Here is a 27,485-nt window from a genome sequence, read left to right on the forward strand (position 1 = left end):
ACTAATTGAAGACCTTCTTGGATCCGTCCGTGCACCCCGGGAGAGGTGCCTAGCGTCGACATCTCCGTTAAACGTTTCTTGACTAATCGTAACTCATCTAATCTGACATGCAGCAAGGGGAGGAAGCGAGCGGCGTTTCGGTGCCGAACGGCAGGACGTCCGGAGGAGTAGACGCAGAGCTCGGCAACTCCAGCTTAACGGCTTCACCGACCAAGAGCTCGGACTCCTTGGGAGCCGAGGGCTTTGCGCACCGCCACCACCATCGCCGCCGGAGCTCGCCGTGGTGGAACCGGGTGAAATCCGCCGTGCGGATGTCCAACAGTGTGGACCCGGACTTGAGGAAAAACGCGCCGAGACAGGACACGTTCCTAGAACTGTACAACAGGTACAGACAGGAGGAGCACGAGACGAGCAGCGGGGAGGGCGGAGACCACCACGGCGGCGAGAAGAAGCCCTGGACCAAGGAGGACTTCGTCTTAGACCCCGACGGGGACGTCCACATGTGGTGGATCGGGCTGGTGACGTGCGGAGTCGTGTACAACATGTGGCTCATCATCGCTCGGACGGCTTGGGTCGAGCTGCAGACCGAGTACGCCGCCGTGTTCTACGCGTTAGACTACGTCTTCGACCTCTTGTTACTGCTGGACATCGTGGTCCACTTTCGGACTAGCTACCTTGAACAGGGTCTCCTGGTCTACAGTCCTAAGAAGTTGGCGCGAAACTACGTCTTTTCCAAGAAATTCGTCTTAGACGTCCTCTGTTTGTTGCCGCTGGATTTCTTGTACTTCGCTGTAGGCGTGCACCCTCTCTTAAGGTCCACGCGTTTCTTGAAGACACACAGAGTGTTCGAGTTCTACTTCACGGTGGAGTCCAGAACGCACCACCCGACCCTGTGGCGCGTGTTCAACCTCGTCCACGTCCTGTTCCTCCTGATCCACTGGTTCGCGGGTTTTTATTTCCTCATCTCCAAGGCGGAGGGTTTTGGGTCGAACACGTGGGTCTACCCCTCACCGACCGGACAGTACGCGTCGTTAAGCACTAAGTACCTGTGGTCCCTGTACTGGTCCTGCCTCACTCTCACCACCATCGGGGATCTACCCACTCCCGTCACCAACTACGAGTAAGTCATGGTCTCTCTACACTCTTTTGTTTTGGGCAGTTGATCACTTTTATACTATTAGCCTGGGTACTATCTTCTTTACCAACACGGATACAGACAGAACCATGGCGCAGTATCATTGTCTTTGGAGACAGCTGGTTGCCAACCATCTAATCTTCTTAAGCTTATGATTTTTAAGGCGTATCTCTTCTGTTGGCTCTGGTTCTTGTTAGAATGCTATGTAAGTAAAAGGCGCATTATAAAAGCACATGCAAAAAAGCCCGAGTCGTAAAAAAGCCTGCTATATGTCGAGCGAGCCTAAAATAATGGGGATGGCGCTAGCTTAGGTGACTATCATACATGTCCCCCCACCCCGTATATGGTCGAACTGAGTCAGATGCTTTACAATACTTTTTGCTTGGAGACTATTGCATTATGTCTCGAACGCAACAATTTAGTGTATTTGACAACACCTGTTTGCTGTGTTTCCGCGTCCCCCCAGGAATGGGGTCAGCCTGATTGATCAGATGTTTTTGTTTCCTTCCCCGTGTTTCTGTCCGTGTTTGTTGTCACTCTCTAGTAGCCTCCACTCATTCATCAGTGTCAGAAGGACGGACTGAGGGCCACTCCAAATAGTTTTGTCCAGGGGAGGGGAGGGGGGCAAAAAAATCCTAGTTGACCCATACGGGTTACCACAGAGACTGTGTTCACTGAGTAAGAATTCTAAAACGTTGTCTTGAGGGATCTGACACAGAAAGACACGAAACTTTCCTTTAATACTTCAAACCGTAGTAGACGTGATCTAACAGAAAAAAAATCTTAACAGAATAAAATTTCTGGTTGTATAAAAAGTGTCTCGAGAAAAGAGTCTATTCTATTCATGGCTTTCAATAGAGAGTTTGCATTGTTTCGACTTGCTTGCAGCAATGCTTGCTTGCTGATTTGTGAAGAAAGAAAACAACTTTTTTACCGATAGATATCTGCTTACAATGATCATTTCAACATACTGGTACAAAAATGTACATAAAAGAAAATCAATTTTAATTCCTTGGGAAACAGACTAATTCATTGGGCACATTTAGCCCGTTCTCCTTTTTGACGGCACAATCCAATATTGATAGATACGGTCGTGTATATTGTTGTGTTTACCTGGAACATTCTTTTTAAAAAACTCCAAAGAGTCACTATTTCTTTTGTTTCGGTTGGACTCATGGATATAACAGTGAAAGTGACTGAACTAAAAAAAAGAACGCGAAATGGGGTCAATGGTAGTGAGGAGAGAATAACTTTATTTTGAGTCAACTTTCAAGTGAATACGGGCATCCTTTTGACTGTAACAGTTATGGCGCTTCCATTGGGCCCAGCAAAATGATTAGACTTAAGAAAAGTCTGCAGAAAATACGCCCTCTACGTATGATATTACTAAACACTATATCTACGTATACGTAGCAGTGCTCGTGAAAATTATTTTAGGTCTAAGACAAAAGAAAAACTGCTGTAGCGTTATCATTTCAATGTCTTTACCCTGTTTTTAAGTACCTATTCATTAAATCTATCATTGTGATCTATGAAGCAAATCTTTCTGATGCTTTGGGTCATGATAAATATAATTTTGACCCATCGTCGCCTATGCGAATTCGGGCCTGTTATAAGTTGTTCTGCTTTGATTAGATTGGTCAATTCTGACGGAATGTTGTTCAAATTGTTTCACGTTTGTAACAACAGTTCATTCAGCTGCATCAATCTCGCCTCTGCTGTGTCAACATAGCTCACAAACTTCCTAACAAAAACAACAAAAAACCATTTGCTCCGAGTGTGAACCCAGCTTGCATGAAATACAGTGCTATAGAATACGAACAGTTTGTTTTGATTGACATTTCCGCAGACGATATTTCTGATCATGCTCTCCTCCAATCAGGTTCCTGTTCACGTTGCTAGGATACCTGATGGGAATCTTCGTGTTCGCCATCGTCGTCGGTAAGTAAAAGTGTCTAATTTCTCTAAAGACAACCACTAACAGTAAAGCGGATCAGATTCTTTGAATATTCGCTGAAATTAATATATAATTTTGATTAGAAATGAATATACAAGTTGGTTTGAATAAAACCACTCGTGGTAGGTATCTGACACATAGTATCACTCCTTCAAACAGTAATGTGTCACTGATTATGATTGCAGTTACTTTCACTGCTGTGTTTTTCTGCAGTTCTGTTAGTAGACTATTGGTGCAAATTGGTTTCTGTACTCAGGTTTACATCCTCTGCCTTTGCTTTCTACGGCTTAAATGTAAAAGTCAAGTTGCATGAGTTACGTGGAAGTTAAGCCAAAGGATGGAGAAACACTCGAGGGAACAATATGTCAGACCTGGCTACGTGCACTCCAGGACCTTGAACAACACTTCACACGAGTTCAAGAGCCTTGCGGGGACTGTTTTCCTGTCGGTGGGGGCTCTCTGTGTGAGGTAGAGGGGAGAGCTTTAAGGGAAAGGGGAGTGACGGGGCACATTTTCATCCATGAAGGCCCGGTTACATTCGTTATACGATCATCTACTAAAGGACTTGCTTGGGATAGATTCGATACAAACACCCAGCTGCACTGTACACATCCCCAAGTCTAGAAAATTTCGATTATTCTTTTCTGCTTCCACGTACACTGTCTTCCAAATTTCGGCCGGATTTTGTGTATTTAGAAAAGACTGTGGAGGCAAACTTTTAAGATAGACAACAAAGCCCTGGACATATTTATAAAAACAATGATGTTTTTGGCGAGGCAGTGTATTCTCGGACACCTGTTATTGACGGTATGCGTTTTACAGCGTCTCTCTCACTATACATACAGACCTGATCCTTAGTTTAAACAGTCGGGGTTGATTCTGTATGCCCCAATTCAGAGAGAAGAAGTCTTTTCGACGCCGCGGAAGGTCTGTCATCACCGACAACGATCAGCTGGCCTACATCTGTAGTCTCTACCAGACTCCAGACTGCTGGAAACTTTGGCCAAGTCGACTGACTAATTTTAGTTGACCTTTTTCTTCCACAGGTCAGGTGGGCAACGTCATTGCCAACAGAAACGCAGACAGACTACAGTTCGAGAGGATGTTGGTAAGTACGCTGGGAAAAACGTCTGTCAGTCTTTTGGTACGTTTTGTATGTTTTGTTTTTGTTGCTGTTTCGGGGCATAGATCTTCTCTGTTATTTCCCTCCCAGGACAGCGCGAAAACCTACATGAAGAGTAACAACATTCCGGAAGAGATGCAGAGGCGGGTTCAGCGGTGGTACGGCTACTCCTGGAGCAGGTAAGGGTCGTCATTGCCAAGGTCACGATTGGGTAACCTTTGCCTTTATGTTCTATTGATGGATCCATGGCTTTTGTCTTTATTAGTTCTTGAACTGTTTCCTTTTTTCTGTTTGCGTTATGTATCATTTTTTTAAAAGCAATAACAAATAAGAAAATGTCACGATTGGGTCCCTTGGTAATGGTATCATCACATTTTGTGGTGGTACATTTGTAGAAGCTCTGTTTGTTCATATGGGATTTTGTTGTTCCAGAGGTTTAATGCGGGGAGGTGGAGACATCAACTCCCTCGGGCTGCTGCCGGACAGGATCAAGATCGAACTGGCTCTGCAGGTCAACCTACAGACACTCAAGAAGGTGAGGTTAGACTTTCTGTAATGTCTTCAAAAGCGTTACTCTTGCCAATTGGTATACTACATGGCAGTGCACCGATATCATGTTCATGTCTTAACAGTTAAGACCAATTTGAAAGCAATATCAGATGTAGCATTCTTTATTCCTTTTACGTAGATCAAACACACACACACACACACGCGCGCGCGCGCACACACCACACACACACACACACACACACACACACACACACACACACCGTACGTACACACACACACACACACACACACGCACAAACATACATAAACACAAACACACACACATAAAGGTGTTACTATCGTGATCAATTTGGACCATGGCAGAGCTGCCATCGCGAGACGTAATCTTGTGTCTTCCCTGTATCCCACCTGTCCCGCAGGTGACAATATTCCAGCAGGTGCAGCCGGAGTTCCTGTACGACCTAGTCCTTAAGATGAAAGCCTTCATCTTCACACCTGGTGACCTGATCTGCCGGCGGGGAGAGGTGGCCAGGGAGATGTTCATCATCAACCACGGTATCCTGGACATCATCAGGTCAGTCACCCGGTGTTGAGCCAAATCCTTGAGCTGCCACATACGTGAGAGGTCTGGTGTTTTAGAGTTAGTGTTAGGGTTAGAGTTGGGATCATTGTTCAGCGCTAGGGTTAGACTTACGATTAGGGTTAGGTTAGGTTTGGTCCCCCACATCACGACTTAACCCCTCCCACCCCTTGTACATGTCTCAGGTATATTGGAAACCCCCCAAGTAGTGTCAGAGTCATGTATTTGGCAGGATCATGTATGTCTGGCTTGACACCGGGACATCTACGTAGACATGTTCAACTGTACGTTAGACGGCACCCGACATCAGTAACGCTACCTGAGTGACCTGTGTATTGATTGTTTCAATTTTAATACAATGAAATGAATAAATAAGTTCGTATGTCTACCTATGCTGGCACTTCGCTAACTAATAACCGTTTAACCCCTCTCTTCCCTTTAGTGAAACAGGGCGGGTCATCACCCAACTGAAGGCCGGGGATTTCTTTGGAGAAATCGGCATCCTCAACTTAGACGGGGGCGTCAACAAGTATGTCACTTTCAGGCTATATATCTTTCTCCTATCGTTTGAAGTTAAATTATTAACATTGGTCAGTCAGGTAAACGGGCCTGTCCTTGGTGCTGAACACCAACATAGCACCATGTTATACACATACGGCGCCAGTTTCCTCGAAATAAACGCCCGTACGCAACAGAGTTTCTAGATCTTGTACATATAATATAACATATTATCAATACTTCCCTTAATTTCAGATGTTTCATTAATTGTTTAAGAGAAAAGAAATATGTCTGAAAGGTGTGTGATGTAGGAACTGCATCTGTGCTTCCTGAAGAGCGGGTCAACCACGAGGTTTCTCTGTTACAGGCGCACGGCAGACGTCCGGTCTGTGGGTTACTCTGAGCTGTTCGCGTTATACAAAGAAGACGTCCTGGCCGCCATGGAGGACTTTCCCGAGGCTAAGGTACACACACACACACACACACATACACACACACTGCATGCAGCGCGTCGGACAACCCTCTACAGTTAGCCTCCCGACCAGACATTTCCAAGGCCAAAGGGTTGTGGATAGTATAATTTGGCAAAAAAGGGTCGATAATTGGCCGGGGGCGAATGCAAACTCCCCTGGTAAATTATCCTCTCCAATCTCCATAGCTGTGGCATGGGGTAAACAGGCCTGTCCTTGGTGCTGAACACATTCGGTGCCAGTTTTCCCAATAGCCATGGTAGTTAGAGGCAAAGCTACGATACCAATTGATAAGAATGGGGTACACTGATACCAGCCACGTTAACGTTTAGAGTTAGTGATTGTCACAGATACGGCTTCTTTGAATTTGAAATATTTATGGGTTCACCACACCACGAAGTGGTGGTGAACCCATATTGCTTTTTCTGATGTTTCTCCTTCTTCTCCTGCCATTTTTTAAATGGATTCAGCTTCTTCATTTTAGTGCCTAAGGTCCTGAAATTTGGTATGGAGGTACAGTGGGCAAATACCCCTAGGCGTTTTTTAAATTTTTGTGATACAGGCTTTTAGAATGGTTTTATTTGAGTTTTTTGGCTGTGTTATAGCAAATGTATTACTGTGTTAGTGTGCCGTGTTTACCACGTCTGGGCATGAGTCATCACAATGGAATGCAGGGCATCAACCAATAGGCATGCAGCTTTCCTCTATACTTCTTGCTGATTGGCTGTTGGGATTTAACTTGATTAACACCTGCACAGAGCATTTCCACCTGCACAGAGCATTTCTTGCTGATTGGCTGTTGGGATTTAACTTGATTAACACCTGCACAGAGCATTTCCATACTGACAGTATGTCTTTATTCAAGTGTTTTGGTAGGTATTTCAAGCTTTTCTGCTCCAGCATTGGAATGCGGGGCATGAACGTTTTTTTTTATTTTGAAAATCAACAGTTTGCATTATGCAATTAAAAATCCTAACCAATAAAGTAGGGAATAGCTATCCAACTGTTGTTTTAGTTGTATGTTACTTCATATTATAGTTATATCAATGTAAATCATTGTTTTCCCTTGTGTTTCTCATTCTTTCCCTGCCATGTCGTAAAATGTGGTGAACCCATCGCTGTATTTGCTCCAAAGCAAATATTGGCCTTTCTAGTTTGTCTTAATCTTATCAATTTAATCTGCAAAACACCTGGCAGAAAATGACGTGACCTGTGGATTTACTGCATTACATTTTCAATCTACGTCTTGACGCTACTGTCATGTCATTAAACGAAACGGCTTCTGTCTTTTCCCTTTCCGTAGCGCATCCTTACAGAGTACGGACGGAGGCGACTCAGGGTGGCCGTGGCGGACCGGGAGAAGCGTGAGGACGACGAACTGGTGAAAAAGGTGGCGAGTAGGAAGGAATCACTCATGTCAAGGTAAGGCGTGTGGCCTGTCGTGCAACAATGCCATCTTGCGGATTGATAAGACACTGCAAGTGACGGCGAGGAAAGTCGCTTACTGCAGTGTGGCGTAGATTAATGCAATGTTAGAGTGAATTCTATGTCTTTGGATATAAAACTGCGCATATGTTCCACTTGTCTAATAAACGGTTTATTCAATTTTCTTGATTGATTCAAAATCAAAATAAGTCTCCTGTCAATATTGTTAACAGCGTCGATTCCCAAAGTGACTGCAAAGTGTTACTTTTTCCTTAAAGTTGCAAGGCAAAGTCTTCGCAGGATCTCAGGAGCGAAGTCAGTGGCGCGACTACAGACACCCCGAGACACATACCCTGGTCCCGGGCCCGGCGCCCGTCCAGCGCCCACAACCATCAGCTGCAGCGCCAACCGGAGGCAAGAACTGGCTCCCCCGTGCCGCTAACGCCGCCTACCGACTATCCCAGGAAGGGCAGCACGAAGTCACAAGATTTGGGCGAGGTCGTGGACGACCGGATGTTGAAAACGCTACGGGATGACATGTTGCGTAACGGAGGGTTGGTAAGGAGTAGGATGGGCCCCTCTCGTCCCTCGGATGCGTCACTGCAAAAACACAGGGCGACTCTGCAGAAGAGACCTTCTTTTTCTAGGACCACGCCGAGCCTTACATTGAGAGAACCCTCCGAAGACTTAATGAGCAGGTAAGAGTTAAAAGGGCGTTCTGAAGTGAAGTCACCAGGTTTTAAATCTTTTGATGGAAATAAAACGTTTGCGCATGAAGTTTCAAAGTGCTGTGTTATGTATGTGGTTTAAAGAATGGAAGGAATAGCAATATAGTAGCAGGGAAAATTGTGGGAAACCGTTATTTTTCTCTTTTTGATGCAGAAAATCTTCTATCGGAGGTGGAGACCAGTGGGCAAATGTAATGTCGTCAGTTGACAAATACTTCCAACAGATGACGGTGAGTATGCGCGGTTTAAATCCATTTCAACTTTATGTCCCAATCATTACTGTAAACAGACGAAGACGTATATATAAGCCTCCCCTACTTGCGATGGGTACATGTAAAATCCTCCCTGTATGTATAGAAATCGTTGTGCGTTGAACAAAAGTACATTGAAATAAGACGCTGTCCTATTGCTGCAGGAAGAGACCATTGCAGATTGGAAGCAAAGAGTCTCAGAACTGAAGGACGAAACGACGGACAAGACGAGAACAATCGAACAACTTAAAGAAGCGAAAAATCAACAGGATGTAGAAATCGCCAGACTAGAGGAGAGAATACGAGGACTCACGGTACAAAAAAAGTCACTGGATATTCTATTACGTAATAACATTCCACGGAAAAGTTGTGTCTGTGGACCTGTCCTTGGTGCTGAATACAACTTTTCAATGGACGTACCACTTAAAGTTGTCTCAAAATGGGCGTAGTTGTGTTAATTGGTCCAGATATTAAACGGAATGTCTTTCTATGTTCATGCTTTATTTGAATACATTAATAGATAAATGGATAGATAAATATGGGCTGTTAGGTGAACATTATTGAATGAAAAGGATGCTCAAAATTGTACGATCTGAGGAAGAATAGCAACTATGTACGCTAGTTGTGAACCAAAGGTGAATGCTAAGTTGGAAAAATAAAGTAGAAAAAAGGCGTCCTCTGTCGTGAATACTTTTGTTGATGATTAAGTTCTTTTGCCTTTGATCTACCTTTACAGGAGCAGCTAAAAGAGGCACCCAAAGGGGATAAGACAGCTCTGAGACTGGAAAGTGCGTCCCCTCCACCCTCCCAACCCATAACTCCAACAAACCAAAACACACCCATAAAGGTCAACACTTTAGTACATCCAAACTCAGCTCGTACCAGAACACCCTCAGCAAAAGTCCATACGGGAAACATGTCTAGAAACTCAGCAAAGACGCGGGCATCTAACACATCTAAAGTGTGATATCGCTAGTGCCTTTGTTGCGATTGGGTTATTATGGTCACATATTTATGATGCACCTTACCGTCCACCAAGTCAGCCTTTGTGCAAGAAAGTTCGTCTGTGTTGGTGTATATCATTTCGAAACAGTTCAATTGTTTCTACAGTACAAAGAGAGTGAACTCAGCATTCAGACAACTTTTAATAGTATACTATGAAAACTGTTGTTAAAAACCTAGATTTCCTGCTACCTCAAGATGCTTACATGCCCTCTATGTGATTTGATCTGTTTGGAAATGCAGATAATTTTCATTTCTTATCAAGTTGTGATCCACACATATATATTTTTTTTTGCACATGCATAATTTGAATGGGTAGACCACATGCCCAGTATCGTACCCAAAATTCACTATAAGAATGGCCTGTAGGCATGATTTTAACTGACCACGAACTAAACACATTTGTTGGTCACCGTAGTAAGAGTTGACTGATCAAATCAGGTCGACTCCCAAATGTTGTGATGGGTATTGTGTAAATAACTGCACCGCTAAATGTCTGTAAAGATGGAATAAATATATTTATTTGCGTCCATCGCAGCTTATATTATTATGTTAGTTATTTGCAAGAACACTGTACATTAGGTCTCTCGTAGTATTGATGCTTACCATCTGATAGAAAGGGTGAAGAGTTTGCACTGTTGCTTATGGCTTGCATTGCTTAAAGTCGGTCTCTAAGGCCTGACTTGCTGGGAGAACAGCGGACTCTTCCAGCACGCCGTTAACGTTGAACTAAAGGTAACCGTAACGTGACACCGTAACTTGACAAGAGTGCGTAGTCCAGTGGTTTGCGACGCTGCCACTGGACCAAGACACTATTGGAAATGGTCGCAGATCTAGACTTTAACATTTTTAATTGCCACTGTCGTCGTCAAAGCTAATAGAAACAAAAGGGTAGAACTAGAAGCGACACCCTGTGTTCACAATTTATAACAATGCCGTCGTCTGATGAGAGGGCGGTATAGAATCGAACTGGATACCAGGCAAAATGCAATACTGTAACGCAATACTGTAGTTTGACCCGACAATTGGCATTGAACCACCCACGTAAATTCCAGCGAGTCTGCGCACCGTTTGCTACGGAAAATAGATCACAAAAATAAAGTGATATCAATACCTATAGAACGTACCTTTTCAAAACCAAGTCTACGGATCCGCCTTTCATAGTACTACAAAAGACTTCGGCAAGAAAAACAGACATTCTGCACCATACTACCCCTACTTGGACAACATGCCTTCCTTCGGTCCTACCGGCTGTGAGATCTGCTCGAAGGTTCCTACTGGGAGGTCAATGTAAGTAAGATTTCTGCCTGCATGTTGAAATATTGTGATATCATCCCAAGCAACGACTTTTTGTTGTATTTTTCAGAGTAGGCTTATGATTATGAATGTAGGAGAGGGGACTGTCTCCCGCAAACGCGCACAAAGCTTGATTGCTGTGTACTGTAGTTTGTCGCATGTTTGTTCTTTTCCCGACGGGATAAAATTGGTTAAGTTTCTAGAATGTTTATTTCAAGACTCCGTGTAAGTAAACGTATGCATGTATGTGTGTATGAGACCTTAACACGATAAGAGTCTCAACGTAAAAAAAAACACAACATTATTGACATTACGCTGTGGAACAAAATGCAGATCAGATTGCTTTGCTCCACGTTTAAATATCTGAAAACGAAATATTCACCTTCTGTTCCAAGGTTGCCGTCTTGACTAGCTGTGGTCACTCCGACCCTGTCCCCGTGTGCGCACGTCCAGCTTTTCAGCAAGATTTTACAGAAACAGCCTCCTCGGCTCTGTGGTTGCCTGCCTAAGCTACGGGGAATCGGTCGATCAACACCCTTGTCAACTGACATGACAGTCTGTTAGGATCCTGAATCCAAAGTGTAGGCCAAGTTGCTATGGAAGAAACAACGAATCAGCCCCCTGAGCAGGCGGACACCTCCGCTTCGGATTCTGAATCGTCTACCCGCCCAAATAGTGTAGGCCGGAGGATACTTGGTTGCCTGAAGTCAGCCTGGAACTCTAAAGTGGGGAAGTTTCTACGCCTTGGGGTGATCCCGCTGTGCTTCTACTTTGCCGATATCGGCACAGACGTGGGGCTTGCGGTTGAGTTCTTCAGGAGCGGTGATATTACCTGGTTTGCTTTAACGCTGGTATTTGTGATTCTCCCGTCAATTGTAGAAAATTTTGCGATATTCTGGTACAGGCTCTGGAGGCAATTTATTCAGTCAAATCACTGTGCAGTAGACAAAGTGGGTACTGTAGTATGTGCACTGCAGTTGGGTGTGATCGCTATATATTGCTACGCCTGCCGGGACATACTGAAAAACGGGCAATGGAATGGACAACCTTTGATCGATATATCATCTATGTATGAAGTCATATTAGAGAGCCTCCCTCAACTGTGTCTGCAGCTATATATAATCATCTCCACTGGTAGACAGTCCAGCGTCCTGCAGATTATCGGCATTGTTACATCACTAGTGGCAGCCGTCAATGCCGTGGTCACGATGTGGTACAACGAACAGAACTACAGTGGACTGCGTATGAAAATCTTTTTTGGTCTCTTTTTCACAGCATGGAAATCGGTGGAACTCAGTGCACGTGTGCTTGCCATAGCGCTGCTCGCAACTGTCATCAAAGCCTGGATCTTGCTCCTCCTTGGAGGAAATTGGCTGCTAATGACTATTGCCTACTTGGGTTTGAATAAAGAATATAGACGCAGTAAGAAACTTGCAACATGTATAGGAACAGCAGTCGAAACGTTCACTGTGATGATTTCCTTCGAACACCACTACATGTTTTGGGTGAACACCGTGGTGACGTTGCTAGGTAACATCACCATGGTGACGGTGTGGTACACCCATAGGATGGGACAGAACTGGTACGACATCCCGGCCCTTGTGGGTGTACTGGTGGGGTCCATAGGGTCTGCTGAGATCGCCATACTTCTTCATAGATCGGATTCTATCGAGAAAACCAGACTTACAGAATATTTGGACAGACACAAAGGGCCTAGGGTAGCTCCGGAAGATGGACTTCCATAATCAAGCTCTGCAAGTAGTCGAGGTAGTCTCTAAAAATGGGCCCCAAAAGCTGTTTGAGATTAGGTCGATACTAAATTCCTTTTCGTCGATTCCGGCAGTATTGACACCAGAAACGACATAACTTCTCATGAAGTGAACTGGATACGAGACAGAACATTTGACTATGTAACGCGATATTTGGCCGCAACAATTGGCACTGAACTAGCTTTATATACAGCCAGCCGCCCCCGGAGAGGGGCCAGTAAGACACAGACGGCAAAGTTTTCGTTACACAGACTAGCATTGAACCAAGCACACAAAGTGCAGCAATACAAAATCAACAAGTCTCCATATCATTTGCCAAATGGAAAAATTCATATGAAACGAGAGCACTGAAATAGTAATAGCAATGCCTATGCGCATCCATCAAAATGTACCTTCTCAAAATCAACTCCTCGGATTCGCCTTTCAAAGTGCTACACAAGACTTTGTCCATAAAAGTCAGGCACTTAGCACGTCTAAAAAGAATTCGAGATGAAAACTTGCAATTGTTTATTACTGACAACATAAGGCAGAGAATTCGAAGTTTTGGCATTTCGGCGACGTGTGTTTTTCCAGTACTGCAGCCAGGGGCTGTTGGCCGCGAGAGGACCTCTTGCGGATTGTGACCAATGACATTGCAGTTATACATGCTGTAAATATTGTCATAGCAGTTGGGGAGTTCAGTTTGAGAGTTTAGTTTTTTTATTGTAAACATAATAAGTGTGGTTGCTACAGAAAGTAAAACAGCTCTGTAGAAACTGATTTTGTTGGATATGATGGTGTTATCTTATCGTTATACCCAAGGCAATGGTACAGCATGATTGGCATATGAAAAAAGTGCACTTCACGAGTGCAGAAGATAGCAATGTAGTTTAATCTTTGATTTGCAAGTAGTTATTTGATATTAAGGCAGACCTTATTCAAGATCTGATATAGGGGTACATGGATTTTCTACTCTAGATGTTGAGGAATGGTGGGAAAATTAGTTCTTAGTTCATTGTTATTACTGGTACTGTTGTTGCCTAGTCTGGATGCCATCCGTTTTGTAACAAGGCCCCTTGCACAGAGCCTCATTACAAAACACATGGCACTCAGGCTAGTTGTGTTGCCCACGGCAGAAAATTAAGTTTTTTCTTTGTTGGTTGCTGTTTGATGTTTGGTTTGTGGCTTTGCTGTTTTCTTGTTTTAACATGAAGAATAAAAGAATCTGATACAAAAAGAGAGCAGGTTTGTCAGTAACTTATCATATCATAAAGTAATTTCAGCAAAGGATGAGTGAGTTGATCATAACCAATCCACAGCATACGCAAATTATAGCACTTACTGGTATACAACTACATGTACACCGTGCTACATCCTGCCTGCCTATGTGCTCAGGCCAGGGTAGCTCCTTGTACTGCAAATTGGTCAATTCTGTCTCACAGAAAAGTACACTACTCATCTATAGATTAATCTATAAATCTAATTCCATTGGTAAATAAAACCCTTCCTGATTGCTTGCAAGAGCCCTTTACAAAATGGAAGACCACACTTTTTTGAACAATCTAGGAGTAGTGTACAGCTTAAAGAATGTTCTGCCTGTGGTTTAAATATCTGTGAACACAATTCCACAAATGGAGCATCCCAAACTATGGAACGATTCAATGAGCAATTTTAACTACCTTTTTCTACAGCTAAATATACTGACATTGAACTGCATAACATAGCTCTAAAAGTTTTTAAAAAAATTAAAAAATCATAGCTTTGATGGAAAGTTATTTGTATTGTAACTTGAATGTGGAAAATTGACACCTGTTATAATCTAGCTATTATTAGCCTGGTTACCATGATCGTAGTTAGTTTACATCCACTCTGGTAGTCACTATGAACCAACCACTATTGGAACAGACTCAGGCTATCAGAAACTAATACATGTATATAAGGAATTTCTAGTACAATTACTGATTCAATACAACTCCTAGATTACTGTCTTTTCTTCAATATTGCTGTCCCCTGTATCAATAGCCTTTTAATATTGACGATAAGCAGTAAGGTGTTGATGACATAAGTACTGATGCAGACGATACAGGCGTCCTGTAAGATGAAGTATAAGATGTATGCCAGGTAGACACAGCCGAGACACGACAGGACCGACGTGGCCAGGAGAACGATGGAGACAGACATACCTGGGAGAACACCTGATGGGGACGAGAAGGTAGGTTTTGTTTATTCATTCATGTATATCAAGCACAGAGACCCATATTATCTAAAAACAAGTTAAAAATACACAAAGCTCAATACATCAATAAATCATGTTTCACAGTGTGTGTTATTGGTACATACTAGTATTAGAAAGGTACATCAAAAAAACTAGAGAAACAATAAGATTGCCTGAAGGACTAAAGGAATTGAATAGAATCATTGAAGAAAATTTACAAAATGCACTATCCTTCTTTAATATATTATATGCGAAAGGAGCTGCAAAATTCTGTATGTTGATTCATTCATAGTCTTCTATGTAAGTCAACTTTTAACTTGTAAGTTTACTTATAGACCTTATGAAAGCCGCTGCAATTTTGTTACATGTCAAATAAGGTTCTATATATATGTTGTGACAATCGCAAGATCTTTTCGCAATATTTAGGGTTTAACGTGGACCACTTGTGTTGCCCTAGACTCACCCAGACTAAGCTGCATGATGTAGAAGGCCAGACCAAACAGGCTGTTGGGCAGGTTGAGAGGACTGTCTGCTCCCAGGATCAGCTCCACCAGTCCAAATCCACGTCCAAACCTGCACAGAAAGGAAAGGGACAGAGACAGTATCATCACAACTGTCTGGTCTTCCTTGTTCATATGCTTTTCATATGCTTGTTATATATATTATAGTACAAATGTAGATCTATTACGACAATGGGATTTGTGTTGTATTAGCTGACAAGAGACATACAAGCTGAACAAAGAAGTAATAGAATTGGGGTGATCTCATAAGTATACATAGACATTCATCATGGTGATAATAACATATATGCAAATCAGGGCCATTGCAACGCAAATAAGTTGGGATTCGAACCCACGACCCCTGGTATCACAAGCACAGGGATGTACAAACTTCAGCTGGTTGTACGAAAGGACTTTAGGTTCAGGTTCAAAGTTTCACATATGCTAGAAAAAAAGTATATGCCCCCCTCCCACTCACCGAGACGTGAACACTTTGGAACAGCTGACGGATTCGCTGACGTCACACATCGCCGTGTACGAGTGGTCTGCTTCTTTCGACGTCTCCACGTAGAAAGCGTAACCAGACAAAACTAAACCGGCCATGCACAGCATACAGCGGGAAATTATCTCCCAAACAGGGAGTCGAAAACTTCTTCCTGGCGCCATGTTGTCTCTTTTTTGTCGTGGTGGGATCTGATTGGTTCGATCGTGAAGTTGGGATATTCCATTATGACCGGGGGTTGAGACCAAGAAGTACAATGCCTGACAACGTCCTTGATTTGACTGTTTGTTTTTGCGAAAAAAAATGTTGTGATATTCAAGGAGATGTTGGGAGACATTACGTTTCCCCACTTTCTATTAATAATTTAGCCTATACCAACATCTGCTTGAAAATGAAAGAAGTGACTCACTGGCGACCTCCCATTTACCGCCAGTAACTACCTAAGTTAGAAAATTCCCCTCTCTTCGATCGTGTAGAATATTTGTTTGCAATTTTATTTCTCTTCTATCACTCGCTGACGAGAGAAATATATTGTATGATTATTAGTTAATTTGGAGTTGGCGCCGTTTGGGCTAACAGACCACGCCCCCTTCCCACGAAAACAACAGCTGCAACCAAACGCAATCAATTTTTCCATCCAAAGAAATGCACCGAACAGACAAAATTAAAGATATTTGATATCTTCTACCATATATAAAGTATTGTATTATTTTTTATGTACTATTTATATGGCCATTTACTATATCTGTGCTCTATAATAGACAGAAATGTTAGTAGCGTAGTAGCGTTTCTTGGCGTTCTAAAGGGCTCGCTCTGTCGCATCGCGAAAGTTCAGACGAGCTGGACTCAGCGGGGCGAACTTAGCAGTCGTCATAGCTGCGGGCAAGGCTTAAATTCGCGCCGTAAATCTTGTACCTGTCCGTATTTGTTGGCCAAACAATGCTGCGAACGGTCCTAACCCGCTTCAGTGCGACCAGGGCGCTGTCCCAAGCCCTTTACTCCACAGCAGCGGCGCCCAAGCCGAACCCCTCTCCGGACATACGATGCAACCAGGTAAAAGGGCTACGGCCTAGGGTGCTATCTTCTTTGTGTAAATAGAAAACTGAAAGGTGATGGGAGGTTTTGGTTCATTCTCTGTAGGTAGCCTGCCGTGAGAGTCAGCTGAATTCTTAGCGTGCTTTTCTTTGTTGTAAAAATTTCTGGTCACGGTTTCTGAAACTCAGAGTTCGAGGTGCCGTGGTGAACTTGCCATAACACCACGTCCGACCCAGGAAAGTAAACAACGTACACAAAGGAAGCAGGTCTTTTAGGTCATTAGGTCATGGCAAACCTCAAGCTGACACTACACTATACTATACTAGACTCTACTACGTATGTAAGATGTCCCTTCCATCGTAATTTGGTAGTTTCATTATTTCTGTTAAGCATTAACGTTACATGTTTTCAAATTTCGGTTTGTTTGCAATTTTGGTTATTTCAAAACTTTAAGTACTCCAGACACCATGGCACCTACAGTCTGAATTATCAAAGGACAGATCGTTTTGGGGCCTTTAATAGGGAGTGTGGCCATTAAATCAAAGGAATATATATTATATCCAGACACTAGTAATATGTGCATTTTGACTGCAGGTAACAGTACATGTAACGTTACATAAGTGTACGTGCATAAGTCCTGACTACAAATGAATAATATGAATATGTTTACTCTGAATGTTGATGTGCAAAATAGAGCAACAGTTACATGGAGTGGACTGACCACAGGTTGTTTTAAACCAGCCTAAATTGTGATGTTGAAAATACAAAATGCATTTCTGATAGTTACAGTGATCTGTGAATAATGACTAGTACATACAGTTACAAAGAATGTCTGACTAAGGATTTTAGGATGTTCAAAAGCTGTTGAGCTGAAAAAAGCCAGGACCAACCCTGCGCACGTTTTGGGGGGGTCATGCTGAGGTCACATTTCCAAGCCGTGGCTCGGCCAGGTTGTCATATGGAACGAAAAGTATGATATAAAAGACAACAAAGCACAAAAAAGTTGAATAAATTAATAATGGGAAATATTTGAGTATATTATTGATATAATAAATTTAACCGGGCCCCGGTTTGGAAATGTGACCTCAGCATTAGCAAGTGTTTCTGTGACATATGGAAGGATTTTGAACAGTTTTGGATTCTGATGCTGACAAGTGGTGTGAATTATGACATTTTGTTGAGGAAGGCGTGACTTCAGTCCTTTGTTCATCAGACTAGTCGTGCCACTTTAAAGTTTCACCTCACTGCACCAGATGATGACTCATATGTGCCTCAAAGCAAAATTGTCTTTTGGGGAAAAGGCAACAAAAGGTCAACATTTGTTGTACACGTTCTAGCCACCAGTGTCCGTCTTTCTACCATTTGAAGGAATTTTTCAGCTCATGACGCACACAAATTTTGCCCAATCTTTCATCTTTGACAAATTACTAATACATAATTGCTTCAACCAGCAATGTTAATGTAAAACACCACATATAACTTTCTTTCCCCTCCTACTTGTGTCGCCACGATGAAAAGTAATGATTTATCACATATATATTATTAAATTCAATCTCTCCAATCTCCCCAGACCTATCATAAACTTGAGAAAGGGAAGATTTGCCAAATCTAACTTGACGATTTGGTGACATGAGATGACACAGTGTTGTCAGCAGATGTTTTCCACTATCACTGTGAGATCTTTTGTTCTGCTTAACCTTTTGTGTGACTAGAACCATGAATGAGGATGACCTTGCCAAAAAAATGGCAAGGTAATTTTTAGTCCTCATTCATGGCATTCAGTTGCCATTATCACCATTCAAAGGTTGTTTTCGAATAATTTCACTTGAAATGCAACATAAATGACATGTTTTTTTTCTCTGACATAATTATCTGTCAAAGGTCTCATCATTTTTTGATAATTTCACTTGAAGAAATAGAAATGACGTCTTCTCTGACCTTCAATAGGCGCTTGTGCATTCAAGCCTTCTTTATCTCTTTTGTCTGGAGGAATCCTTCCGGATTTGCATCATTATAGCAATTACTCAGTCATGTGCTCTGCCTGCAGTCTGTTTTCGTGACCTTGTTGATAAAGGGTCTGTGCTTTAATTTAAAGCAACAACGAATAAATCTTCAGTCTGAGATAAATTTGATCAATATCAGTCTGTTATAACAAAGTCTTTTTCTGTTTTTTTTTAATGTATTATCTTTCACTTAGTCAAGATGCTTGCATGATAAAAATTGTTTAGGTGCAGCTGGCAGGAATTACTAAGATTGTCCTGAAATAACCTGAATCTGATACAGTTGTCCTTGACTCCATGTGACTTCTACGAACTGTCTGTCTGCTTGCGTGTAACTCATAAAGTCACCACTTTCTGTTTTATATGGCTTAAAAGCAACAGTCACTAATATTACGTAATGCAAATATTCAAGCTGAAGAAAATAATGCTCAAATGTTATTACAGATATCCAATGCCTCTCTGTCATTATTGTAATATTATTCATGTTACATGACAGCAGATAGCTGAAATGTCAAGTAGTGATATCCATTCATCAGGTTGCCACTTTATTGATATTAAGTAAGATAAACACGGGTGTAGCAGCTGGTGTGTATTATAATAAGTAATTTCTAGTGTTAGATATTCATGTTTCCAAGTGCTCAGCTCTGTTATTCAAATATTTACCCATGCTGTGCTCAGGTAGACTGGACTGGACTTTGTCTTAATGTTCTTGTCTAGAATGTCAGCTTCATAAAATAACAATAATATAAGTGAAACTTTTCACGTGTGTTTAGATTTTTATTGTTTCATAAGCACATTACATGCTTTCTATCCAATGCTCTCAAATATATGTACTAGAGTAAATAAAAGAAAACCAAAAAAAATCAGTATGTTCATGGTGTGTGTGTGTTTGTGTGGTGTGCACATCTGTGTGTGTGCATGTTAATTCACACAGATTAACTACATATATATATATATATATATATATATATATATATATATATATATATATATAGATAGATATATATATAGATATAGATATATAGATATATATATATAGATATATAGATATATATATAGATAGATATATAGATTGTTTTGTTACATTTCTATGAGCACAGCTCTTCATCAACAATGAGTGGGTTGACTCTGTGAGCAAGAAAACCTTCCCAACGCTGAACCCCTCCACTGGTGAGGTCATCTGTGAGGTGGCGGAGGGCGACAAGGTAAATTTTGTCAACATGGTTCAGGGGTCAAAATATGTAGTGTGTGAATATGCACTTTTCTGCACCCATATTGCCGTAATTGGAGCTGTGCACCAGTACCATTTTTTACTTTGCACCTGTAGATATTTGTCTTAAGTTGCATACATAATGTTTCTGTAACAGTTTTACAGTTGCTAGATTACAAACACTGTTTGTAGTAGTAGAAAGACAATGTTTACAATCAGTTGCAGCCTTCTTTTAACCTCCCAACGAAAAAAGATACTTACGTGCGTATGCAGTGCCATGTAGCTTTGTCCACCAGTTAAAACAATGACTTACGGGGTAATACATAAAATGTATCCTATTGCAATTCTCAGTTGTGCTATGGTATACATCTCTTTGATTCTAAGAGTTAAACATCAATGCCAAGACGACAATGCTAATTTTGTCCTTTATCTTGACACTAGGCTGATGTGGACATTGCCGTGCAGGCTGCCAAACAGGCGTTTCGCCTGGGCTCCCCCTGGAGAACCATGGATGGTTCTTACCGCGGTGTGCTGCTCAACAGGCTGGCAGATCTCATGGAGCGGGACAGGGAGTACCTGGCTGTAAAAACATATAATGTTATTTATTATTATTATCATTCTGACTTTCGTCAGTGACTGAGAGACCAGAGAAACCTGCTTTTCTCCTCTGGCCTCTCAGTCACTGACGAAAGCTAGTGGATACTAGCTGAAATGTTTGACCGTTTCCAAAATCATATCCAGTTGCTTGAGTAACTCCTTTTTGGCATACATGTATGTAACCCATCAGTATGCTCTTTTTTTTACAAAAATGTAAAATGCATCAATCTTTGTTTGTTTTCCCAACAGAACCTGGAGACCCTGGACAATGGGAAGCCTTTCTCAGTGTCCTTTTCCACAGACTTGGAACTCAGCATCAAGTGCTACAGGTGCAAGAGAGTATATTACATGTAGTTATTACTACATGTATATATCTTGTTTTTAGAGAACAACATTTCATTCACTGCTGTCATTGACCTAAATATTCACTGTTCAACTCTTCAAAAATTGATAACTGTCCTGTCTGCTGTACCCTGTTACAGGTACTATGCCGGCTGGGCAGGGAAGAACCATGGCAAGACCATACCAATTGGTAAGGTCATTGTGTATAGTTCTAGTTTGTGTGTCATAGTGAGAAATTTACAATAATAAATAAAAGAAATTGAAAACAAGAAATTCATAACAACACTAGATACTTCACAGAGGTTTGAAATCTTTGACGATTTCCTCTTGTTTCCATTCCAGATGGTGACTTCTTCTGCTACACACGCCACGAGCCTGTCGGTGTCTGTGGACAGATCATCCCTGTAAGGAAACTTAATGATGATGATGACTGGTTTATTCTCATAAACATGTACAGGTTAAAAGTCAATGGCAGCCTAAAGGCTGAATTGTCGACTTCTTACAATTTAAAAGCTTTAAGAATATTATAAATTCAAACTTACACTACAATATACATATTACAAGATCAGCAGCACAATAAACTGATCGTCCAGTATTGAGATTCTATAATCTCAACTCTCGTAACTCCCCTGTATCAGAGACAATTTACATTCTGATATACAAGTATGACTACTACCCTGAATATTTCATGTAAAGCTTGACCAAAGGAAACCTGTAAAATGTTTTTCATGCCAATATAATCCTCTTACTGTGTCCTTTGCTAAATACAGCATCAGACTATATTAATTTTACATTATATCAAGGACATTATACACATCTGTGTATAATGTCCTTGATTATATTCAAGGTTAAATTATGGTATGAACAGAAAATGCATGGCATGTCTGCACTCTAAAGATTATAGATGTCACCTTCAGTGAAGGGGTAGATTTAATTTCATGACCAGTATTCAAACACTAGAAAGGCATTGAATAAAAACAGCAATCCTTTTCCCCATGCATTATATCTTCTGTCTTCTGATGTAACAGACACAGAAAGAAACATTCTATATAAGCATGTCGTGCTGGTGCTTTGAAAGTAAAACATAAGAGTGCTCCCATAGCCTTTTTCAGACAGTAGGGGCAGTCGGTTTCTAATCCACTGTGTCTAGGAAACTATATTCATTTGGAAGGTGGACTGGAGCCCAATTCCCACTCCCTCCACCAAATTTTACTTAGCTCGCCAACCAAAGTCAGGTACCCATTTTATACCTTGGTGGAGTAAAGGAAGTCGTGCAAAGTGCCTTTTTCAAGGACACAATGTCTAGCCAGGAATCCCAGGGAGTGAACCCACAAGCTCTCCTGAAACTAACAGCAGTTTTTTCCTCCCTATTCCCACAGTGGAACTTCCCCCTCCTGATGCAGGCATGGAAACTGGGCCCCGCCCTCTCTACGGGTAACGTTGTTGTGATGAAACCTGCAGAACAGACCCCGCTCACAGCGCTGTATGTGGCACAGCTCGCTAAGGAGGTACGGAAACTCGCTACGTGTATTAACTTACGTTTGGGACTACATTCTTTATACTAAAGCAGCGACGCCTACATGTGCATGTATCTGACTGTATTTCTAATATCTCTCTTTTTAAAACATATGGATACAAAACTACAAAGTTCATTACATATTATATATCATGTCCATTTTATATGTTTGTGATTGTTTCCCTGCACGTTCGGCCAGCTATAATCAATTGACCTGGGCTTACAATGTATCTCACTTTCTTATTTTCGAATAAAGAATGATTTTACTACTTGAATTTTACATAAGGTACAGTAATACAGAAAATCACAGCTAGAAGATCCCATTATAAAAAAGATTCCTGTTACTCTTTTGTCCCATGGTACAGGCCGGCTTTCCCCCAGGAGTGATCAACCTGATCCCGGGGTACGGTCCGACGGCAGGGGCGGCCATCGCAGAACACCCGGAGATTGAAAAGGTCGCCTTCACAGGGTCTACTGAGGTACAAAACTTCACCCAACTTTATTATCTTTGTGTACAGAAGTTTTGTGTTTGGTTTGTCTGTTTGTTTGTGTGTTTGTAGTTATTTGAATAAGTAGAGTCAAAAGAGCAAGTTAGATTTGATTACTCTTGTATCATGTGCTGATGATAAAGTTGAAATGAAACAAACACACATTTTATGGTGTATAATTGAAGTTTGGGGACAAGATAAGTTGAAACTTACAATCTACTTTCAGGTTGGGAAGATCATCCAGCGCTCTGCTGCCTCTAACCTGAAGAGGGTGACCCTGGAGCTGGGAGGAAAGAGTCCAAATGTGGTGTTTGCTGACACTGACTGTAAGTTTCCAGTATATATGCAGCTACATGTATGCTCCACTCCAGTTTTTACCTCTTTTGTGTGTGACCATGGAATGGCTATGACTGTGGGTAATGGATAATGACTCTGTTTTGATGTATTGGTTTTTATTTGTTTTCAACTGTGGCCCATCTGACTAAATGTAACATGACTCGTTCCACATATGCTGGGACCCTTGGAAATGTTGCAAGCTATAAATAAATACCGATATAAATGTTTATATGTGTGTCAAAAGTGTGGTTGCTTTTCCCCCTCTAGTGACTTTCTTCAGCAATGCAGCAGAATGTCTGAATTTTAATTTTACTGTCATTTTCCTCCCAGTGGACTACGCAGTGGAGAAGTCTCACTTTGCCCTGTTCTTCAACATGGGACAGTGCTGCTGTGCAGGCAGCAGGATCTACGTGGAAGACAAGGCCTACGATGAGTTTGTCAGGAAGAGCACGGAGAGGGCCAAGAGGAGGACCGTGGGGAACCCCTTCGACCCCAAGAATGAGCAAGGGCCGCAGGTAAGACTGCATCATGGAGGTGGACAATGAATAGCAGGAACATACCTGCCTTGGTCACATACATTGTACACTTAAGCCCTGGTCACATACATTGTACATCGTATGATATCACCTGAGTGCCCTGTAGGCCTCGGGCACTGGCCCCTTTGCTTTGGTGGACCAAAAGATGGACGCTGGCTAGAATACTGATGCAAACTAATACAGAAAGGCCACATCTGTGAGCAAATATAGCATATTTCCCTCCATCTTCTCATCCAAGTAGTTTTAGGTAAGGATTAGGTTACAATACATGTAATTCAATGAGTGCATTTTCCGTATCGAAACAAAAACTGTACTTATAACTAAATAGATGAAAGCGTTTCACTGTATTTCACTGATGAAGAGTGTCGGAATGACGCTTGAAACGTCTGACCATCAATTTCAAATCCAGTGGAAAGTTTGAAACACTATTTTATTGATTTAACCCTGGATGACAAGTGTACTTATAACTGTTTGACAGATTGATGAGGAGCAGATGAACAAGATCCTGGAGTTGATCGAGAGCGGTAAGAAGGAAGGTGCGACGCTGAACTGTGGAGGGGACAGGGCAGGAGACAAGGGGTTCTTCGTCCAGCCCACCGTCTTCTCCGACGTACAGGACGGCATGAGGATCAACAACGAGGAGGTGAGGACTGCAGGATGAATCAATGAAAGACCTTAAATTTCACATTTATGCTCTTATAATCTAAACACTGGTGACAAAGTTAGTTCTAGGTACAATGTAGTGTACAACTGTGATGTAAGTCTGGTCTTTTATACTATATCTAAGGGCTAATGTATACTATTTCCCGGTATGTTTGATTGTCTTCTAATGTAAATACAGTTGAAATTTTAAGAATAACTGTAGCATGGCTTCATATGTATTCAAGACAGGTATATAAAAAAGACTAGTCTGTGTCATTGTATGTGTCTGTGTTTCCACATATTGTGCATAATTCAAGAAGGCTTTTATGGATTGTAATGATATTTGATATGTGGGTAGGTCTTAGAAAGACAAAGTGAAATTGAGAGACATAAAACAGAAACATTTATAAGAGCTCTAAATATTTCATGGAGGTATGAGATCTCTTGTTGCTGTAGATTTTTGGACCTGTGCAGCAGATTGCCCGCTTTAAGGACATAGAGGAGGTTGTGGAGCGTGCCAACACCAACACCTACGGCCTGGCTGCCAGTGTGTTCACCTCCAACATTGACAAGGCCCTCTACATGGCTAACTCTCTCCGCGGTGGAACTATCTGGTATGTGTACTGGCTCTTATATGTCTTTATTACAATACGTGTAACGGTGTAAGTCAACTGCAGTTTAGCCCATGCGTTATGGAGTTGTACCAGTTTACCAGTTCTTCTTCTGTACATATGATAGTTATTTCAAGGGCTGCGTATCTATACATGTACATATACTTGTACTTGTAAAATTATTTAGGTACAGGCCTGAACAGAACCTGTACCTCTAACTGAACTGGTGTACCTGTACCTGTAACTGTAACTGAACATTAGATAAAACACTAGTGAACAACACCATTTTGTACACTTAATAGATTGGCAAATTGATTGTATCTGCTTGTTCCATTCAGGGTGAACACCTATGATGTGTTTGATGCTGCGGCTCCCTTTGGGGGTTTTAAGCAGTCTGGTTCTGGGCGTGAGCTGGGAGAGTATGGACTGGAGGCCTACACCGAAGTCAAAACTGTGAGTCAACCCTAAACATTGTACATGTTTTCATCCTGCATACATACACCTGTACAGAAGTTAAAACTGTATTTCAACCCTAAACATTGTGCAATTGTTTTCATCCTACACATACCTGTGCAGAAGTTAAAACTGTGGGTCAATCCTAAACATTGTACATGTTTTCATCCTACATACGTAATACTATACACATGATGTACCTGTACAGAAGTTAAAACTGTATGTCAACCCTGTACATAGTACATAGTACTTATCTCACATACCCATACAGAAGTCAAAACTGTAAACACTGTACATGTACAAATACTGTGTACCTGTACAGAACTCAAAACTGTAAGTCAACTGCATTGTACTTGTACATGTAAATCCTAAATATACATGCCCGACATTGCATAGAAGTCAAACTGTCAACAATCAACTGTAGTGATGAAGTTGGAATAATTTGACTTTGTTTCCTGTGTTTCTCCAGGTCACCATCAAAATCCCACAGAAGAATGCCTGAGATGATGCAGAACTCAACTCTACACTACTGAACCTCCTGCCTTTCTAATTGTACAACCCAAAACTAACACCGGAGCCATACAAGAGAATTATTTGAGATTTAAAGGGACATTAATATTATAATTCTAACCAGGGACGGGTTGAATGAGGAAGGCTTGTTTGTGTTTGCACTATAGTTTGAATTATTAAGAAATATTCCATCATGAAAAGAGAAAGGTGTTTGGGTAAAAGGCTGCGCCAAAAATCATGCTTTCCCCTGCATTCCAGTAATCTGCTTTGTAATTCCATCTGATCATGATATCTGCTCAGAACAGGTACCTCTAGAGAGCGTTTGAACAATTTTTTTTTTTCTTTTTGCAGGAGTAGAGTGAAAAAATGTTTGTAATGACATGTCCTTCGTACGAATAGATCTGATATCAATTAGATAAGAACTTGTCGGGAGTAAATGTGCCTTTTGTGAAAACAAGAAAACTGTGTTTTCAAACGTACTCAGATGATACATACATGAATATTCACATACATGTACGTGTGTGGATACAATACTTCAATCTATCTGTGAATTGTGCTTATGTTATGAGAATATATATAAAGACAATCTGCTTCCTTTTGCAAAGTGTTTGTGTTCTCATGAGTGAAATGTTCTAGTATAACCTTGATAAGATCTTGGTAGAACGTTAGTCAAAGATAGTTAAAACCCTCCCGCAAGCATCAGCATGGTGGCACCCATCTCCGTTTCTTAGCCCTTGGGCCACATGATTGTGCAGTCACTACAGCAGGGGGCTAGTCCTCTGGTAGTGGTGTGTGTTTAACTCCCATACTCTTTCTCAAATGCTAAGTGCTATGCAGAGAAAGCAGTATGTAATTGTTTTTAAAGTCTTTGGTATGACTCGGCCGGGATCAAACTCACAACCTACCGAATACAAGGTGAGCACTCTACCCACTTGGCCATTGCACCAGTGCACAGCAGTATAAATACAAAATACAAAATCCACTATCTTTCATCAGTTACTGAGAATTAGTCTCTGTATATCTGGTATATATAGCACACCAGCTGAATATATCTGAATTTGTATGTGATGTCAGATACTATTATAGACATTATATTCAGGTTACATACTTCAGACTTAAGACTCATTCTGAGTCTCTGATGAAGGATAGAGGTTCGACCATGGTTGGCTAAGTCCGGTGGTCAGCTGGTGTTGGGGATAGGTCAGCAGTGGCCGTAGTGTGGTTAGCAGGGAAATTTGACTCAAATTTAACCCAAATTTGACTCGTATT

General features: G+C 41.6%; 3 protein-coding genes across 3 annotated transcripts; 2 read left to right on the top strand and 1 right to left on the bottom strand.

The window, feature by feature from the left end:
- Nucleotides 1-43: 43 nt before the first annotated feature.
- On the top strand, nucleotides 44-10,193 carry LOC109462812 (cyclic nucleotide-gated cation channel alpha-3-like). Its single transcript, XM_019759473.1, has 13 exons — nucleotides 44-1,120; nucleotides 3,018-3,076; nucleotides 4,139-4,200; nucleotides 4,306-4,394; nucleotides 4,648-4,750; nucleotides 5,145-5,299; nucleotides 5,748-5,834; nucleotides 6,171-6,267; nucleotides 7,577-7,695; nucleotides 7,977-8,396; nucleotides 8,581-8,656; nucleotides 8,842-8,991; nucleotides 9,414-10,193. Exons 1-13 carry the CDS (start codon nucleotides 108-110, stop codon nucleotides 9,642-9,644), a joined length of 2,661 nt encoding a protein of 886 aa, XP_019615032.1. The 5' UTR covers nucleotides 44-107; the 3' UTR covers nucleotides 9,645-10,193.
- Nucleotides 10,194-13,560: 3,367 nt separating this feature from the next.
- On the bottom strand, nucleotides 13,561-16,124 carry LOC109463634 (vitamin K epoxide reductase complex subunit 1-like protein 1). Its single transcript, XM_019760497.1, has 3 exons — nucleotides 15,917-16,124; nucleotides 15,402-15,511; nucleotides 13,561-14,918 (listed from the first exon to the last, which is right to left on the bottom strand). The coding sequence occupies exons 1-3, from the start codon at nucleotides 16,102-16,104 to the stop codon at nucleotides 14,704-14,706; spliced, it is 513 nt and encodes a 170-aa protein (XP_019616056.1). The 5' UTR covers nucleotides 16,105-16,124; the 3' UTR covers nucleotides 13,561-14,703.
- A 609-nt stretch (nucleotides 16,125-16,733) lies between these two features.
- LOC109463444 (aldehyde dehydrogenase, mitochondrial-like) lies at nucleotides 16,734-26,727 on the top strand. Its single transcript, XM_019760268.1, has 14 exons — nucleotides 16,734-16,993; nucleotides 20,076-20,180; nucleotides 20,627-20,767; nucleotides 21,032-21,111; nucleotides 21,265-21,314; nucleotides 21,467-21,528; nucleotides 22,504-22,632; nucleotides 23,006-23,119; nucleotides 23,355-23,454; nucleotides 23,795-23,979; nucleotides 24,479-24,643; nucleotides 25,099-25,256; nucleotides 25,592-25,706; nucleotides 26,176-26,727. Exons 1-14 carry the CDS (start codon nucleotides 16,880-16,882, stop codon nucleotides 26,206-26,208), a joined length of 1,551 nt encoding a protein of 516 aa, XP_019615827.1. The 5' UTR covers nucleotides 16,734-16,879; the 3' UTR covers nucleotides 26,209-26,727.
- Nucleotides 26,728-27,485: the final 758 nt, after the last annotated feature.

The sequence above is a fragment of the Branchiostoma belcheri genome, unplaced genomic scaffold, assembly GCF_001625305.1.
Source record: "Branchiostoma belcheri isolate BF01 breed outbred unplaced genomic scaffold, Haploidv18h27 scaffold1, whole genome shotgun sequence".
NCBI lineage: Eukaryota > Metazoa > Chordata > Leptocardii > Amphioxiformes > Branchiostomatidae > Branchiostoma > Branchiostoma belcheri.

Bases quoted from the DNA above. Each gene is read 5' to 3' on its own strand.
- LOC109463634 (XM_019760497.1), bottom strand. From the start codon at position 16,104: ATGGCGCCAGGAAGAAGTTTTCGACTCCCTGTTTGGGAGATAATTTCC. The intron at 15,512-15,916 runs GTGAGTGGGAGG...CTTTCTGTGCAG, and splicing joins TCCAAAGTGTTCACGTCTCG to GTTTGGACGTGGATTTGGAC. The intron at 14,919-15,401 runs GTGAGTCTAGGG...CGTCCCCATCAG, and splicing joins CATCATGCAGCTTAGTCTGG to GTGTTCTCCCAGGTATGTCT.
- LOC109463444 (XM_019760268.1), top strand. From the start codon at position 16,880: ATGCTGCGAACGGTCCTAACCCGCTTCAGTGCGACCAGGGCGCTGTCC. The intron at 20,768-21,031 runs GTAAAAACATAT...TTTTCCCAACAG, and splicing joins GGGACAGGGAGTACCTGGCT to AACCTGGAGACCCTGGACAA. The intron at 21,112-21,264 runs GTGCAAGAGAGT...ACCCTGTTACAG, and splicing joins CTCAGCATCAAGTGCTACAG to GTACTATGCCGGCTGGGCAG.
- LOC109462812 (XM_019759473.1), top strand. From the start codon at position 108: ATGCAGCAAGGGGAGGAAGCGAGCGGCGTTTCGGTGCCGAACGGCAGG. The intron at 4,395-4,647 runs GTAAGGGTCGTC...TTGTTGTTCCAG, and splicing joins TACGGCTACTCCTGGAGCAG to AGGTTTAATGCGGGGAGGTG. The intron at 8,657-8,841 runs GTGAGTATGCGC...CTATTGCTGCAG, and splicing joins AATACTTCCAACAGATGACG to GAAGAGACCATTGCAGATTG.